The following is an 18754-nucleotide window of genomic DNA, read 5'->3' as shown; positions in this document are numbered from 1 at the left end:
CCTCCGAGCCTTCCGCGTGTGCTCTTCGCTTTTCCTCTCCCCTCTGCAGGGCTTTGCTGGGGCCCGTGTGACTGCCACCTGGGGTGTGGCTGTACCCTTGCTCCGCAGTCAGGACCTCTCCTGGCCATTGCTTCTGACTCCCTTGGCCCTTGGGCTTCTTGATGCCACCAGACATCTTGGCTGGCCGGACTGAGAGAGGCACCGGCGAGGAAGCAGACGGTGAGGAAGGGACCACTTCGCAGCAGTCAGGGGTCTGGCTTTCCCTTGGAGCCACGGAGGAGGCCAGGAGACTTGAGTCACAGTCATGGCTGGACACCGTATGGGGCAGTGTGTTGCAAGAGCTGGCCTGAGTGAGATGGGTGTTGTGTGGGCCTGGGGAAGAGATATGGGCAAGGTTTATACCACAACCCCTGCTCCAGCTTCCCTACCGAGGTGCTAGCCCTCTATCAAAGACCCCCATCTCCATGGCGCCCACTCTAGAAGCTGCTGTCTCCCATGGCTTCCTGTTTCATCTTCGGAGCACTTGGACTACTAGAAGTTTCTGCCTTCTCTTGCTCTGAAATCAGTCTTACTCTGCTTCTGCTCTCTCCCTGGGGCCCACAGGAGGTCCACTTCCTCTTTTCTATGGCAGCCTTCTGGAGACTTACGGACCAGAAATGGGGCTCTTCTGTGGCATCTCTTCTCTATCCCCCCTCCTGTCTGGCCTTCCTCTGCCCCCTGCCGGTGGACCTTTCTTTCCCAAACAAGTGGGTGTGGAATCTCCCCATGGCAGGAAGCGGGGAGGGCATCGTTTGGCCGTGGAGGAACGGATCCACACTCAGGGAGAAGACGGCTCCCGGTGGGGCCAGATCCAGGAGACCAGCGTCAGGGGACAGAGGCCAAAGTGACCGCCGTGTGAGGCTGACTGAGAGTCAGTAATGGCGGCCCCCACAGGTATTCTTTAGCACCTTCCACAGAAGTTGGAAATTTTGTCAGAGCCATGTTACTTCTGACTCACATTCTTGTTGGTGTTGAATCAACCCTGTCACCCGGTGTTTCCTGAATGCCTTCTGGCTTCAGCACCATTTTCTCCCTATTTTGATCTCATCTTCATGTAGAACTCCCATAGAACAGAGCCGATAAGGATTCTCTTCTGTCAGACTTCTGGTGGTTCCCCATTGCCTACAGGGAAACAGTCCTGATTCTGAATTTGAGATTTAAGGCTCCTCCTGGGCTGACTCTAAACTGCTTCTTGGACCTCAGCCCTTTGTACTTCTACCTGCTTCTTTCTCTGCTTCTTGGTTGCCTGCGTCGAGGTCCTTGGGAGGGTCCGTTCAGGAGCTCGGTGGGCTTCTCTGACCAATCTCTCTGAGTCTCCGCTTCCTCAGTTTCTATGTAATGAGGGTTGTAACGGTCACTCTGTCACTATTGATCCTCTGCAGTGAGGATGGAGATAGGGCACTGTCCTGGGCTCCCATCAGGGATAGCTCACTGAGGAGGCCAGCTGGCCTGGGCACACACACACACACACACACACTTCTGAGTCTTGGTGTTCACCAAGCAGAGTGCCCTGGGGATTCAGAGGAGGGCAGGACTCTTCGTTGATGGGTGGGGATAGCTGGGGGGTAGCCAGGAAACCTGGGTCTTGATGGGTGAGCTGGAATTCAGAGGTGGGAGAAGGCTTCTCAGTTGGATAGTTCTGTGGACAGAGGCTCTGAGAGTTGAGGAATTGAGAAGAGCACAGCCAGAATACAAGGTGCTTGTGATAAGGCAGGGTGGTGGAGCTGGGGTAACCTGTGGGAGAAGCCTAGGAGGCCTCGAGGGCCAGGCTAAGTGGTTTTTGCCCCTGGAGTGTTGAGGGCAGCAGTAAGGAGTCCTGAGGCTTTCTGAGCAGGACAACATCAGGATGAAGCCTAGATCTGCAGTGGGAGCCTGAAGTCGAGGGGGAGGGGAACCCTCATGGACACTCCAGCTACAGCTCCTCCAGCTGCCTCAGCAGGTGAGGTGTGTGCAGATGGGCTGGCGTAGACGCCTGGTGGTTGTGATGTCCAGCAGGCAGGAAGATTCCTCACTGAGAAATTCCCCCTTACAAAGGACATAGACTAGGAGGAAAGATTATCTAGCAACCAGGATTCTTGAGCAACATGAGGCCTGTAAATGATAAGGGGAAAGGGCAGGCTGATGGTAGAAGCTGGTCCAGATGGTGTGTCTGGGCTGAGACATGCTCATTTCATCCCTCTAGGAGATCTCAGGAATCATGGGCTTTCTCCCCTGATGCATTCTGGCCTCTTAAGGAATGGGGCTCATTTCATGTGCCTTGTATCTAGACTTTCCCACATGCCTACTGGAAGGGGGTGCATCTTGGGAGAGACAGAGATGTGGAAAGGAAAACATAAGCGATGGACAATATTGTCTGTCTGGGAAGAGCCTACAGTCTAGCTGGGAAGCAGAAATGCATATGTGACATAAATTTGCCGTTTGGTTACCCTGGTTACATTTTCCCAAAGCTTGAAAATTCTTTCTCTTTGGAAGTAATTTCAAAGTACAGAGAAGTTATAAGAATCAGATTAATGTAGTGAATAATCCATGTACCCTTTACCTGAATTCCCTTATTAATATTTTATCTCATTTGCTTTTGCTTGTTTTTGTACTTCTAAAAAATTTGAGTATAGTTGACACACAGTGTTACGTTAGTTTCAGGCATACAACATAGTCATTTGACAAGTTTATACATTACGCCGTGCTCACCCCAAGCATTGTCACCATCTGTCACTGTACACTGCTCTCACAGTAGCATTGACTCTCTTCTCTGTGCTGTACCTTGTAACCCCATGACTTACTCATCTCCTAACTGGAAGCCTATATCTCTCACTCCCTATCACTCATGTTGTCTACCACCCCACCCCTCTCCTCTAGCAATGATCAGTTCATTTGTTTTTTCATTTATCTGTCTATTACAAGTGTGGACTGATTTTTAAAATTTTAATTTCTGTTTCTCATTATTTTGGGGCCCAAACTATTCTAGATTTAGCCAGTGTGACATACTTCCCTGGCTCCTGTGGCCTTATGGCATGTTCTTATCATATTTTTGTTTTGCTTTTAATTTTTATTTATTTATTTTTGGTACTTCCTTACTTGTTTCATCCTGTACCTACTTTACTCTGGCCCTCGAATCAGTCGTTTTACCCAAGATTTCTGGTTCCTTTTCAGAGAAATGATATTAGAGACCAAAGTCTGGGTGCCAGGTGTGCTCATAACTACTGGGATGCCTTTGCTTCCATATCCTTTCAATAGAGCTACGAAATAAATGCATTTATATATACATATACATACACATATTTACAGATACATAGAAATCATGAATTCCCACCAACACCTCCCATTCTAGTCCATCCCCAGAGGATCCTTTCAGTCTTTCTTTCTTTCATGTCTCTAAGACCCTCTGTCTACAGCAAAAACCTTGGCTCCCAACAACATGGACACATTTGCTCATTTGTTGAGTCCTATAATACATCTGGAATGATTTCAGTACTATTTTTGTCCATAGCACTACCAAACGCAAAACTCCCTGAAGGAGTTTAGCATTTATTTGCTGTTCTTCCCTCACTTGGTTCTATCCAATGGTGAGAGCAGGCAGTCAAGAGATCCTAAGCTACCTGAGTTAGTTTTGTCTTTCTCTTCAGGATAGCTATGGTATTCATTTGACATACAATCAGATTCTTTTGTCTCAATTCAATTCCACTTTAGGGGTATTTTCCCTGTATCCCATCCTTGGTGATTTAATTAAGAAATTATAATTTGTGGAACATTAGCATGGTCCCGAAAGTCAAAACTATAAAATTACACTTAACAGGGTCCCTCCTGTTATGTCCCCTCCCTTCCACTGGTCCCCATTTTGCATTTTCTGCTTTATCTTTTGGATACACCCTGAAGTGTAATATGCATGTTTTCTTATTACCCCTTTTTCATACATAAAGGATAAAATACCAGGTGCCTTTTTGTCAAAGCCCTTCTTATATCTTTTTTTCTTTTGATTGAATGTATCATAAATAGAATTCTGATCTGGAACCAGTAGGTTTCTGTCACACGCTGAGTTGTTAGATTTCTAGTCATTTGTAAAAAGTCAGATGGTTTCTACCAATAGCTGTTTAAAGTCAACTTTTGTAGTAGTGACTATTATTCAGTCCCTTAGTAACAAGCTTTGAAAATGACAAGTTCTCATGCAAAATGGAGAACTTTTTTTCTTCATCCACTGAGGTCGATGGAAGATTCGGAGGACTTGGGTGGGATTTTTCTGGAGTGGAAGGTTTGTCAAGATGGGACTGGGTTATTTCCAATGGGGCAGAGAGTGGTACAGAATTACTGAGGCACTGGCTGGCTCATGGAGGTCACTCTGAGTCTAGGATCCTATGTGTCCTGTGTTTCTCTCCGTTCTGCTGGGATCGTGTAGCTTAGAGCCCACCCAGAGCTGTTGGCAATTTCCCCCCCTTTAGTATTGGAAAAAACTCCTCCTGTTGCCTTTTTCATGTCCAGATTCAATGTAAATATTCTATTTTTCAGCCTCACATTTGTCCAACGCTTTATGATTTCCACAGTATTGTCTTACTTCATCTGTGTGAAACGGTAGACCAGGTCGTATGTCTGTTTGCAGCTGCAAAAAACGAAACTCAGAAGAGACCAGTGACAGAGCTGGGACTAGAATCCAGGTCTTCCACCAGAGAGCCCAGTGTGGTCTACAGGTCCATCACAGGGACCCCCTCCCCCCGCCTCTTTCCCCCCAGCCTTTCTCAGAGCCGCCAGGAGGAGATTCATGCTTGCAAATCTCTGTTCTTCCAATCAGCAAAGCTTGCCGGCCTGCTGAGTATTAGGCCATTCAGAAACTGCTTCAATCAGTTCTGAGTGCTCTCATGAACAACTTTGTCACTTGAAGTTGTGTGATAGTGACTGTTATTTAAAACAAATGGGCCATGAGCCAGGTTTTTGTTCTCAGAAATTTTACTCATAGTAGGATTTTACCAGTGCATGTGTTACCATGTCTCAGCAACCAAGAATGGGCAACAGTGGTACCGCTTGTTAGAGTTCTCTCTCTCTTTCTTTTTCTTTCTTTTTTAATTTCTAATGCAAAGAAAGCAAAACAAAAAACAAAAACTTTATAAAATATTTTAAAGCAAAATTCTCTTTTGTAAAGCCCTTGGGTTTTCAGGTAACTCTCTTATTATCTTTGTAATCTTTTTCAAGAACTCAGATGAGCTATGGATCTAGAAATAAGAATACCCTGTTTTTATTATAACCATGTAAATTTCGTACTCCAAGTTCAAAATCAAAACACAGAGATTTGGGCTTAGGTACTTCTGGTGAACAATTGAAATGAGGCTCACATAGTTGCTTTTTACGATGTATTTAAGAAAACAGATGGCGTGATGCATTTTCATGTTGACACATGAACCTCCAGGGCCTCCACTACATCCTTCAGGGATGTCATTATGGATCGGGTGTGACTTTTTTTAAAACTCAAATTAATTTGGTGAACTTACCCAGAGCCGAGTCACCGTGTCCTTGGGAAGCCCAGCGGGCCTGGCAGCCCCTCATCCTCCTAAGGATGTGGTTTGCCTGAGCAGCAACACACCCTGCCTCTCCTACAGGAGACGGACAGGGATTCTCCCTGGAGGAAAGGGCCCTGGGTGAGGAGTACAGAAAACATCTCTGAGTCTTTATCAGCTTTGGTTCACCCTGCAAACCCCCTGAGGTCATATCTTCTACAGGCCAGGCCCAGGACGCCTTGCAGCCCTGCCTCCCCCACTTCCCAGAGGGGGCAGGTGGGGATGGATCAGCCCTCACACAGACAACGACAGCTTTTGGGGCATCCAAAATGTGGGTGATTGGGGAGCGATGGGTGTCGTCCTTTTTCACTGGGCAGAGGGTGGCGCCTTGGTGAGGGTTTTAGTTTCTTATCTGAAGTATCAGCATCCCTGGGCTTTCAAGTATCTGTTCAGCACTTTGACAGACCAGAGTGGAGAGGGAGAGAGAAGGGAGAGAAGAGAGGTTGGGCTTATGTAAGCAGATCATTTCCCCCTTCGTTCATTGGGTTAGCTGGGTTGGGTTGTGTTGGGTGGGGTTGGATTGGGTTGGGTGGGGTTGGATTGGGTTGGGTTGCATTGCATTGGGTTGTGTTGTGTTGGGTCGAGTTGGGTTGAGTTAAAGAAGTCCCTAATAAGGAGATGTGCCATCTTTGGGCTAGAAGGAAGGCAGAAGGAAGACAGATGTAACCTCTGTTAGAATCCAGGGCTGTGTGTGCGAAAGCTGTGCTGTTACCTCAGCTGCTTTCCTTAGCAGCTTTTTAATCGTACTTAGGAAATCCATAACTCATGTAGCTTGGCTCCTATAGCTATTCCCGGTTGGAAATGCAGATGGTTCCTTGGATGTGAAAATTGGGTAATCACCCACCTGACTCCCAGGCTTGCCGGAGCAAATGGGGGATTCTGTATGTACATGTAGATGGAGGATTGCAGACACCAAAGGCGGAGTAAACAACAAGCAGTTGGGAATGTGTACATGTTCTGCCAAAGCCTTTCCAGGACAGGTGTTCCCATAAATGGGCAACAAATCGTATTGCCTCTTCGTCTCCTATGGGGAAGACTTTTGGGAAAAGATCATGGCAAGGAAGCGGGGTTAGGGATGACAGTAGTGCTTCTTCGGTGTTCTATTTTCTGTGTGGGGAGGGAGAACGGGGCTGTGAGGTGGGTCTGTCCCAACCCTGTCCACTACTCTGGCGGGAAGCTGCCGGTGCTGCTAGAGGCACCTGCTCCCCCTCCTGGCTCTCAGTTTGGACGTGAGGGTCAGGAATGCTGTAGCCAAACACACAATACCTGTGTTTGGCTACAGGTATTGAAGAAGCCCTACACCTGGTGTGTGACCTCTCTGACCACAGCCTAGCCCTCCCGGGTCCTTGCTCTTTGACGTGTGATGCCTGCGCTCTGAGGAGGCTCTGGGGGAGGTGGGACATGTCTGAGTCCAGGCTGTTGGTGGGGGAGAGTGGGAGTCAGCAAGCCTGCCACGATAGCATGTGGCGTTTTGGGCCTGGGCCTCTTGGGATCTTGGGGATTGTTGGTTTTCTAAGGGACAGCGCATGTGTGTTGGTGTCGTCTCTGCAGCTCTGACAGCCACGGTCTTGCTTAGGAAGACACTGTGCTATGTCCTGTCCACGTGTGTGGCCTCTGTTGCTGTGCTCGCGTGGCCGTACTCAGCGCTGTGTGTCCTGCCACAAGCCTGTTGTGTGGCAGGGCAGATGGCTCACGGTCCCGGTCCCCGAGGACGTCCTGACGTGTGCTTGTTCTCTCTGCTGCCCTCAGAGAATTCTCAAAGGAGCGAGAGAAGGCTAAAGCCCGGGGAGATTTCCAGAAGCTCCGGGAGAAGCAGCAGCTGGAGGAGGATCTAAAGGGCTACTTGGACTGGATCACCCAAGCCGAAGACATTGATCCTGAGAACGAGGAGGAAGGAGGAGAGGAAAGCAAACGAAACAGTATGTAACCCCTTTCTACTCCTGACCAGAGAGAGCTCAGGGGTGACTCAGGTGCCCGCTGGGCGGAGCTGTTGCTCCCCCTTGACCCAGCCTGAGAGACAGGCGGCCTCCTCTCAGTGGCCCGGTTCCTTCCGCCAGCCCGTCAGAGGGGACCGGGGCATTTACACCAGCTCTGAGACTCCGCCTGAGGTTTGGGACTCAGATTCGTGCCCGGTCACAGGGTCCGCCGCAATCGCTTGTCAGGAAATCAGGGACCCCCTTCTGTGGGGGCACCAGCCACAGTAGGACTCACGGTGACCCCACGGCATGGTAGCTGCAGCTCCTTCCCTGTGGGGTGAGCCATGTTCCTGGATGAGAACTTGAAGAGCAGGGTCCCTCTCTGTCCTCATGCCGCCTGGAGTGGCTCGCACCCGGGCTCCACACGCAAAGCCAGGCGCTCAGCCATTGTTAGCTGGGAAGAAACCAGCTCAGCCGTCCGGGCAGGGCAAGGACGCATGTGAGTTGGCGTGGCTACTTGGAGCCCACTCCCCTCGTAGCCCACCATGGCACCAGGCCTCTCGGGCACATTCCGCAGTGGGAAGGCCCCCGGTGGCCAGCAACCCCTGGAGTTCATAGCCATCGTCAACCGAGGTGTCTCTTTTCCCTCAAAGAGGAGCTCGCACTCTTCCTGGGCCATCTGTGCCTCAGGTAAAAGCCGAAATCAAAATTCAATAGTAGATTTGACTGTGAGGCTTGTGGTTTGTTTGTGATCCAGAATAGTTCATTTTAAGGACAGAAAAGCTGTGTCAAAGATGCATGTCCCTTGAGAGGCCTGGGGAACCAAGGCGGGCCCTACCTCCTGGAAGATGGCGGAACGAGCGCCCCTAGGGCAGGGCCCCTGAGGCATCATGCGGTCTCTCCTTCGGGGGCACTCGTGGGGTGGACAGGATGTGGTTTGCTCCTTCTGGGGATGGTTAGGCCTATGCATGCTGAGATGCTGCCCAGGGGGACAGAGATGCAGGTCGGGAGGGGTGGCATCTGTGTGCCCAGTGCTGAGGGGCTGAGGGCCGACTGCGGGGCTCCAGCGGGGAGCTGTGGGGCATTGGCCCCGAGCCTGGAAGGATGGAGGAGCCTGAGGTCGGTCAGTGTCAGGAGAAACCTTCTGAGCCTCGGCAGAGTGTGAGGAGGGCCCGGGGGTGGTTCATTCGTTCGGCTGGTTGGGGGAGACGGGGCAGGGAGGCTGGGCGAGTGAGGCCAGTATGTGCCTCCTCTGTAGACAGCGGATCACACAAGTGAAGGCCGAGCGGCCCACGGGTGACTGAGGTGGCCTTTGGTTGCTTCTAGCGGAGGACTCTGGGTCTGTGCTACCATTGGGAGTGTGAGTTTCCTGTTCTCACTGTTGCAAATGATGGACTCAGTCCTGTGGGCTCCTGGGGGGCCAGCAGTGGGCAGACAGACTCCTCTTCTCCTCTCCCCGCTGCTTCCCAGGGTCACTGGTGCTGCTCCCTTGAGGAAGAGACAGGGGACACAGTGCCTGAGCATCAGGAAGCAGCTGGAGGATTTCTAGAGCAGCCTCTGTGTGCTGACTCTGAGATGGGAGTTCATGCAGGGGTATTCCTTCCAGTTCCAAACTGGGTGGTGTCCTCTGGGTCAGTGAGTATAAGAAGGGTGTCTGTGTCTTCAGGGCATTTGAGTCCAAATCCCAATGGGCTTCTTGCGGCTTCCACGCCTACCATATGGCCGGCCACAGGCTGTTCTTGGAGCAGGAGGGATGCCTACCCCACTGTCTCCCTGCTCATTTCCAGACTGCAGCTTGGGTGCTGACCTTGGTTTCTGGGGATGGGGAGGGGTGGTGTGGGGTGGGGGTGTCTGCCAGCCACATGCTCCCTCTCCCAGTGTAGCATGTCGTGTGTCAGTCAGCACAAGTATGGGTCCTTCTCCTGAGCACACCCCCTTCCTTTACCAGTGGAGCTGTGGCTGACGGGTTGCTGGGTGAGCCTTTCAGGCGGTGTCTTTTCACCCCTTCAATGCCCTAGCTTTGGAAATGGACAGGGTCCCCGTTCGTGCCGCTAGCATCAGGTGTGGTGAGACTGTGCTTGTGCCTGGGGTTTGAGGAGTGGGTATTTTCTGTGGGCTCGAGGCAATGTCTTCTGATAGTCCCGAGAGCTCTCGCTCACTTTGTCTTGGCCCAGTACTGCCGGTGCTGCCAGCACGTGTGAAGGACCTGGCCACATTGTGACAAAACTTGGTGCCTCTGCCTTTGGAAACCTGGCTGTAGAGGGAAGTGGAGAAGCCAGGCCTTAGTGTAAGATGGAGACAAGCTGGCCGTGTGATCAGGGGGCCAGCAGTCTGCTGTGGGAGCCCTGAAGGGCACAACAAAGCAACGATGGGCACATCGTTGCAAGGGCACAAGGATGCAAGGGGAGGCTCCCTGGAGGAGGTGGTGTTCCTGCTGAACTCCAGGGAGGTGCTTGTCTGCGGCTTCCAAAGGCACGGGGGAGAGGCTTTTTTCTTAGGCTGGAGAAGTGGCATGAGCGAGGTACAGAAGGTGATCAGTGTTGCAAGCCCTGAAGCGCTGTGCTCAGTAGTATCATCAAGGAAAGAAACAACGGCCCTTTGAAAGTTGTCCATCCTCAGACTTCACTTTGTAACTAGGACTCCTCCCCCGGTAACGCCGCGCCACGTCCCTGTGGTTTGTGCTGGGCACGGTGCTGTGTGGCTCAGCCTGGGAACCAGCTGGACGTTCGATCCTGAAGAGCACATGCTTCCGTGGGTACCCTTGTCCTTTACCAGGCTCCTTTGGCCAGGTGCTGCGCTTTCCTGGACAGTGAGGCTCTGATCTCCTGAGCCACCAGATTCCCAGGACATGGGTGATGAGGATCTGAAAGGAAGTCCTAGATCTCAGGCTGTGGGAACCATGCAGGGAGTTAACCGACCGACAATGAGAGCCCAGGTCTCCTCCCGACGAGGATGTGGGCCTCCTCGAATATACTCCCGGCAGCCCAGACCTTTTGGGGAAAGGAGAGCTGTCTTCTTCTTCCTGTCCATCTTCTTCCTGTCACAGCAAGAAACCCGAGGGGGACAGAGGATTTCCACAAGGCCTGCATCATCCCTTCATCAGCGGATAGTGGTTGGTTCACCGCCCGCACACTCCAGGTCTGGTCTCTGCCACCCGGTAGCAAGCAGTGCAGCGTGGGCAGGGCCATTACTAACGTGCTTCCTGGGTGGGTAAAAGCCAGGCCCACACTCCTAACATCCCAGCCCTGCTCCTGTTTTTTTTTTTCGGGGAGATGGGATGGGGCCCTCCCTGGGTGTCCTGGCTTTATTCTTGGTGCCTCAGGATGCTTAGCCACTGACTGCCCTTTCCAGCAGGGTCCTGGATGGGATTGGGACAGGTTCCTTCCAGGCATGGGGGAGTTAAGTGACAGTGTGGTAGTGTGACAGTTGTGACAGAAGCCCTTGCTATAGCCCAAGCCTCAGGCTGTACAAGCAAAGGCAGGACCTCAGGAAACATGAATGGCAGATGTCATAACCTTTGGAGGTGGGGCTGGATAGCACGCGGGTGTCCCTTCTCTGAAACTGGCTGCCATTGAGTTTTGTGACTCGGAATTTGGACTTGAGTGATAGGCAAACGACCCGATGTCTCTGAGCCCCCATTTCTCTGACGGCAAGAAGGTGATAAAGATACTTGCCTAGAGGTTGTCCTGAGGATTAAAGTTTGATTCGTGGCAGGAGTCACTGTAGCCACGGGAATACTTGGTACCGATGCTGTTATTAGACTACAGGATAACTTGACCTAAACACTGCAATTCTCGCAGATCCTCCTAGACCTCTAACCAACCTCAGGCTAAGGACCCCTTTTAGCACCACGTCCCTCTACTTTCCTGTTCGGGGACTGTGAAGTTCTACGTATTGATGAAAAACAAACCTGTTGCCCGGTCGGTCATGTTGAAGGTAGTGAGGCACGGCTTTCTGGCTCAGCGTCCGTTGGCGGTTTGTCAATGTTTGCTGTCGGAGAGCAGATGCCAAATCCAGGGCTTGGGCATGTGCACATCTCATCTCTTCTCTCTGATCTGCTAAACGTCACCGTCTGCTCCTGCGGTGCCCACCTCTGGCTGTACATGACAGTCACCTGGGGAACGCGGACATCCTGGTGCTGTACCCCTCCCCCACCCCGACGAAGACTGGTCTGTGTGTGGCGGGACCCAGGCATGGCTTGATCTACTGCTCCCTGGAGGTTCCCGCGTGAAGCCGAGGTTGGGAACCCCTGAATGGTATCACACCGAATATCACACTGTCACAGGCCTCCACTGGAAGGAAGACAGACGGAGAGGCAGTCGGCGCCGTAACTGGGCTGTCTGCTGGCTCCCCTGGCTGGTAGCTCTAGCTTTGTGCGTTCGTGGAAGATGGAAAACGTCCATTCTGTAAATTTGCTCTTAGGAAGCTGGTGTTACATGGTTAATTGAATGGACAAAATTCCCTTGGAAGTTAGTTCCTAAGCATTTGGGACATTTTCAAGGATAATTTATTTAACTTTTTGCTGAGCCTCAAGTTTCTTAAGAAACCCTGCCAAATCTCAAAGTGATTTTTTAGACGTATGCAGCTGCTTCTCTGTTAACAATGGCGTTTTTCTAGGGCCATTAAAATCTGGAAGCCTAAAATTCTATTTTAAACTCTTCTCATTGTCAGTGATTAGTCTTTTTTTTTTTTTTTAAAGGAAAAAAAAAAAAAGCATTAAAAATAATGAAATCGTTTTAAAGGGAGCTCATTCTAAAATTCTGGCCGGAAAAGCAGGGCCGTTTCACTGTGGGAACTATTAATGTTCAGTGATCAGTGTAAGAGGGTATACATGCTGCCCACAAGGAGGTCTCTTGCTCAGAGATCCCGGAGGCTGCCCCGCCCCACCGGTTAGGACTCTGCCCCTCCCCCACCATGTGTCCACACCCCAGGTTGCCACAGCCAGTCCCCTCCCTTCCCCGTGCACCACTTGTGTGCCTTTTACTGAGATGTTTGATTTGGGGGTGGGCAGGAAACCAGGGATGGTGTAGCTGTTTCCCAGCATGGAAATGTGCTGGTCCAGTTTCAAAGCTTGTGTCTTCCTAAAGCGACTTACCGAACTGCTTTCATCACAGTTAAACCAGCTCAGAGCGCAAATTCAGAATGCAAGACAGTCCTCTGAAGGCTGTAAATTCAGCAAATAGCAGCACTTAGAGTGGCATGCCTCAGGAGGGTTGCCCTGTTTCTGGAGGTGGATGGGAGTGCCTCTGACCAGGAGAGCTGATAGAGGTGGGCCCAGCACTGCAGCCGGCTGGGAGACCGCCCCCCCACCACCACCACTGGGCTGGTGGTACAGGGAGCAGAGCCCACCCTAGGCAGGTCTTCTAAGAGCTGGCAGGAGACGGGATGGTCGCCCCAGCATGGACATGAGGTGAAGGCCCTCCAGCCAGGTTTGTAGACCCCAAGTCAGGCTGTGTGTGCTTATTTTTAATATATTTTAATTGCAAAAATAATATTTACTCATTGCCAAGAATTCGTATATCAAAGTGTATAAAGGATAAGAGAATGAGACTGGGCCATTGGGGGTCTGTTCTTTGCGACCTCACCTGTGCACGTGGGAACATACGTGCTTTCACGGGCAGCCTGCGCATGTGTCCCCACATCATCAAGCTTGGGGGGGCACAGCCACTTGCCTTTCTCACTGAACCATGTGCCACAGACTGCGACCTCCTGGAGGTAGGAACAAGGTCTGTTTCTGTCCTTCACTGTGTGGCAGGCACCTCGTGTGGTCCAGTGAGTCTGTGTTTCATGAAAGAAAGCAGAGTAAGAATGCCTCATTTATCAGGGCCTTCCTGTGTGTTAGATGCTGTTCTAAGGGTCAGGGGTGTATGTGAATCCATTATTCCTTCCAGGGTTCTGGGAGGCAAGCACTTGACAGATGATGGGGAAATTGAAACACAGAGGGGTTAAGTAGCTTCCCAGGGTCCCACGCCCGTCACGTGGCCAAGTGGGGTTTGAATGCAGGTTTCGCTGCAGATGAGCCACCATTAATCCCCGCAGATGTGTGCACCTGGGTCTGCACACACATGCTCACAGTCTTGTGGGAGAAAGTTCCAGAAAGGGATTTGCTGGGTCAGAGAGGATGCCTGTTTTAGAAATGTGTCCTGCCATTGGTATCCATTTACATTCCCACCCATCATGCTCGTGAGTGCCCATGTCCTGTGTCCTTACCCACACGGCATTCCTTCTGCTTCCCCTCTTGCCCATGAAGCTCCTTTCCCTGAGCACAGGGCCCCATCCTGAAGATCAGCCCACCGGCTAATATCGTGATATCCTGTCCCAGAGCCAGAGGGAGCTGGAGACCCTAGAATCGTTCTTCTTGGGACCTAGTGGCCACAGGGCCACTGTACGTGTTGTACCTTGCCAGCACCTGTGTTACTGTATTTACTGTTTACCACTTCCTAAGGTAAGCAGATTAGCAAAAGCAGGTAACCTGTCTGTGCTCATCCAGTTGGGAAGTGGCAAGGCTGAGATCAGACCTGGTTTGTCCAAGTCCAGAGCATGCCTTGTAAACTCCCACATGTCCTTCCCACATAGCGGTACCGGCCAGACTGCCCAGCTGGTCAGCACCCGGGACTCCTGGCCGTGGCTGAATGCCCTCTCCTGAACACCCTTCTTGGTGGGGTGGCCAAACCCTGGGAAGCCTTGTCTGGTGGTGTGGTTGGTTGGCTGGTTATTTGGGACAGGCACCCTCACTGCAGAAAGCGCTGCTCCGCTCCACTGTTCAGACCCTGAACTATAGATGTCCAAGTAGGAGGACTCTTGAGGTTTCGCGTATCAGAGCCGGTGGCTGCAAGCTGCCTCTCTGGGCCTAGGGCTCTGTTTGCGTTGCTCCTGCTGCCCTCTACCGAGTCATAACGACATTGCCTGTGTTCCACCTGAAGGAGTCACGGTGGCTGACCTGCTAAAAGAGGACAAGAAGAAAAGGAAGTTTTGCTGCTTTCGCCAACACAGGGCTAAAGATCACGGTAAATGACCGGGGGTGAACTCCAGTCGGGAGCCTCCTCTCCTGAGGCTTCTGGAGCCTTCTCCTTGCACACAGGCCTGGTGTGACGTGCATGTGTGTGCTGGCGTGGTGTGTTTGTCAGACGCCTATGTTTTAACTGCTTGATTCCTCTGAACTTTGGTCGTGTTCTTTTCTTCTTGTCTTTACCCCAACTGTGTGGTTTTGCCCAGACAGCATTGCAGTTTCCTTTTTGTTTGAACTATACCTTTTAAAGAAGCAGCGGAACCCACTCAGAACATTTATTTAATTCAGCATGAATATTCTTAGACTGGAAGACAGACTTCTTAAACACTTTTCCCCAATCATGCTTTTTCATCTAAACTGTTTAGAAATTCCAGTGTTGTTGTTTGATTGATTTTGATTTTCCAGGTTACATTTTTCACAGGGCCTGCTGGTTTTTCACCCTCGGGCTGGGACATACTAGAGCTCATAGTGCCAGTTTCAAGAATGAAGTTAAAAATAGACTTCAAGGATGCGAAGATTGTGGGGTGGGGATGGGGGTTGGGGAGGCACTTGCCTTTGTGAGCGGGGAGGAGGAAAGGACTAATGTGGGGGCACAGTTCATTTTCGAGCTCTGCTGTCAAATGAATGCTACGCGCAGACCCTCGCTGGAAACCCTGGGGTCAGCGTCAGGACCATCCGCGTGCAGGGCGGTTAAGGCAGACGGCTTGGGTCCTGTCCTTGCCAGGCCACCACTGTAGTCTTACAGCGGTGTAGCCCCCTGCCCATGCACACCGCATGGTAAACAACCAGGTTTACCTGGTTGCTGCCACCGAGGTCGGCCCTGGTCAGACAACTCTGGAGGAAGAGTCTCTTTGACTGTAAATAGGGCCACAAAGCCAGCTGCCAAGGGAGCAGAGGGGACACGCTGCACTGTTTTCTTGGTAGTAGCCTCTGCTACTACCAAGTAGGACACTTGGGGTTTTGCATATGAGAGCCCATATGGGATGGGGACGTTGTCCTGGAAATGTTGAGCTCGTAGGGTGTAGGATTTGGAACAAGCCACAGGTGGTCAGACTGAAGGCTTTTGGAGCAGATGAGAATAGAGAGTATCAGACATAAGCCCCCACCCCCGGCCTCCGGAGAGCGCACTGTGGGCCTGAGAAGAGAAGGAACCTGTGTGGTTGGGGGAGGGGGATGGGGGCATCCAGTTAGGGCCTGGGGGCCCAGGGCTGGCTCAGCCAGGCTTAGTGTCTACAGAGGCTTATGGAAAGAGCTGGCCTCTGCAGGAAGAACAGGCGTCAGGTAAGCAGGACATTCTGTTACTGACGTAACACAAAAGCATTTTCAAAGACTGACGGAGGGCCTAGGCTCTGGGGCATTACTGTGAGAAGATGAGAAGTCTGTGTCCAGAAGAAAGGAGTCCTCCCCTTGGTCATGCAGGTGCCTGTCGTCCTGAGCAGGGGCTCGCACCGTGTGACTTTTTGAGGATATTTTGCTAGCTTTCTGAGGCATATGGGGAGAGGAAGTAGCCTCATGTTTTCAGGAAACTTTCCGTTTTGAGTGGGAGAGGTCTTTTATTGACTGAGATACCCAGACACCCTAACAAAGGCCCTGGATAAGGCTGGGGGTGGGGATGGCCCTAGTAGGGGTGCGGCGTTCCTCGCGTCATTAGTCACACAGAAGTAATTCTTGTCAGGGCATCATTCTGGCTCTAGACACAGAAACCTTGGTCTGGCCTTGACCCACATTTCCCAAGAAGAGGCTGGCTTCTTCACAGCAACCAGAGTCTGTTACCTTGTGACGGCTAAGCGTGTCACTACTGGCAGGCACAGGCAAATTCCTTCAGGGGATGTCATGGCACGTCACATGCTTGTCAGGAAAATAAGATAAAAAAAAAAAAAAAAAACAGGAGATCTTGGCTTCGGATCTGCTGTTCCCAAGGAAAGCAGCCATGACTGTCATTGCTCAGCTGTCCAGCCTCCTGCCCCCACCCGTTGAGAGGGAGGCATGAGAAGGGTTGGAGGCAGATTTGGAGAGGCATCCCTGACCGTGCAAGGGTGCCTGTCCTGTGGAGAACGGGGCGCGAGGCTCCCAGACGCCCAGGGCATCTGTGAAGGAGGCTGTTTGGTGTGCCAGGCTCAAGAAGGAGGCTGGGGTCTTCCGGGCTCAGCTGGCTTGGGTCCCCGGGCTCCAGTGGCATATGAGCACTCTCGGGGAGCGGGGGGGGCGGTGAAGGGGTTGCTTCTCCCTTCCCCAGTGGCTCTCCCTGGAGGAGCCTTGGGAACGCTTCTCCTGACTGGGCTTCCTGGATCCTGGCGGTCCTCCTGAGGGGCACTGGGCGGGGGCTTCACAACACTGCTCCTTCCCTGCTCTCTGCGCTGAGCTGTGGGACGGCAAGGGAAAGCCACCTGGCACTGGTGAAACCAGACAGCCTGTGGGTGTTTCCTCTTCAGAGCAGTTCAAGCAGGTCAGAGGTACGTGGGTCTTACAGATAATGTTACCCAACAGCTCGTGTTCTAGGTTAGCCAACGTAGCCCAGGGTGGGAAAGGGAAAGGACTTGTCCCCACATTTCTGACAAAGGCCCAGCTTCTCTGACATTCCTCTTTGCGTCTTTTGACCCGAGTAGCCTCTGTGATGCTGTGCCTGTTAATAGTGAACATAAGGGGCGCCTAGGTGGCTCGTCCCCCCTCTGCCTGCGGCTCAGGTCATGATCTCAGGGTCCTGGGATCGAGCCCTACATCAGACTCTCTGCTTGGCAGGGAGCCTGCTTCCCTCTCTCTCTCTGCCTGCCTCTCTGCCTAATTGTGATCTCTCTCTCTGTCAAATAAATAAATAAAATCTTTAAAAAAAAATAGTGAACATAATTTTGGGGCTGCCTATTTCAACCCACATGCAGACCCATTTACCACGTGTGTGTGTGATGGGCACGCACACTCCCATCCATGAAAATGCTAGCTAGTTGTGCTGGCCTGAGAAGCCGTGTGTTTTCCCACTGTATTTTGTGCGGCATTGCCCATAATGCCATCCGGGCCCAGCAGCAGTTCTTAGCAACAGCATGGCATGCCCTCCCCCGAGAGTTCCAAGTGGGCCCCCCACGTCCCCACCCCCCACTCCCCCCTCAGGCCAGGATAGTTTTCATCTGCCGTCCAGGGCCTGCCGGGCTGCTGTCTGGCCTCCCCTCCTCCCTGGCGGCAGCAGCCGTCATGGCCTTTGCGTTATGTCCTTTGCTCGGTGCGTCCACATCGAAGCCTCGGGGTCTGGCCTGCAGCTCTTGGAGATCGCAGCACCTGGGAAAGCTTGCGAAGCCTGGGCCTGCACTTCCCCAGGTTTGCAGCAGGCAGGTTGTGGTGCAAGTCAGCACCCCATTCTAGGTATAGGCTGGTCCTAATACCTGGTTTCACCCCGGATTCTGGAAATAGTTTTAAAACTTGAATTTTTAAAAAAAACAATGAAAACTTGCTCTACAGAGTTCCCGAGTTCCCTGGAATCTGTGAGAGAAAGGATTTACAGCTGCTTTGCCTGCAGATGGCCCCTTGGCTTACTTCTGTCTCTAGAGGACATGGTGGGACTTGGGGCAGGGGTGGGGGGCTGGGCTCTGCCTGCATTCCTAACCAGCCCAGCGCTTGTCAGCAATTATTGTTGACTCCATCCTGAAGGGGACAAGGTGCTCCCCCTGCACTTGGGGCAGCCATGAGGCTGTGGCAGCCAGTTGAGGAAAAGGCGTGTGTTCCAGGAATTTCCCCATGGGCCTACTTACGTGGATTTTCGTAAAGTCCCAAAAGTCACCACGACGACTTGACCTTTGTTCTCTCTCTCTCTCTGCTGGGGTGGTCTCCTGGAGCCGGTCTGACTGTATACCAGTCTGGGGGTTAACTGAGGTCATCAGGACAGCCAACCAGGCTGATGGACAGTAGGCTTGATTGGCTTTGGGACTTTTAACGTGTGGCATTGTGAGGATCTACCACCATATCCCAATGTGTACCAGCATATGTAAGTAAATTAAGTATGATTTTTTTAAGGGCATACCAATATACATGTTAACATGTACTGATATCAAAACGTATCCCAGTATATCTGAGCACAGCCTGCAGGCACAGGGGGCATGGCCAGCTGGAAAGCTGGAGAGCTTTCTCACACCTGAGCTGTGCGTCCCGAGGCAAGTTGGCCAGGTCTCCGATCTGTGAAATCACAGAGCTGCTCCGTGGGATCTCATAGGCCTCTTCCAGTTCTAAGAGTCTGTAATCCTCCTGTCTTGACAGTAAAAACACAG

The 18754-nt window shown here is 51.8% G+C and overlaps 1 protein-coding gene across 14 annotated transcripts in view; it reads left to right on the top strand.

The window, feature by feature from the left end:
* Nucleotides 1–18754, top strand: part of CACNA1D (calcium voltage-gated channel subunit alpha1 D) — a 296472-nt gene that overhangs the window by 185390 nt on the left and 92328 nt on the right. For all 14 annotated transcript variants that reach the window (XM_013052920.2, XM_045078797.1, XM_013052914.2 and 11 more), the window contains exon 9: nucleotides 7329–7498. In XM_013052920.2, coding sequence (XP_012908374.1) covers nucleotides 7329–7498 — 170 coding nt within the window. The remainder of the gene's footprint in view (nucleotides 1–7328; nucleotides 7499–18754) is intronic.

The sequence above is a fragment of the Mustela putorius genome, unplaced genomic scaffold (assembly GCF_011764305.1).
Source record: "Mustela putorius furo isolate JIRA1106 unplaced genomic scaffold, ASM1176430v1.1 tig00000095_pilon_pilon_pilon, whole genome shotgun sequence".
Taxonomy (NCBI): Eukaryota; Metazoa; Chordata; class Mammalia; order Carnivora; family Mustelidae; genus Mustela; species Mustela putorius.
The sequence above is the reverse complement of the archived record's forward strand: the minus strand, read 5'-3'. Positions and strand labels throughout refer to the sequence as shown.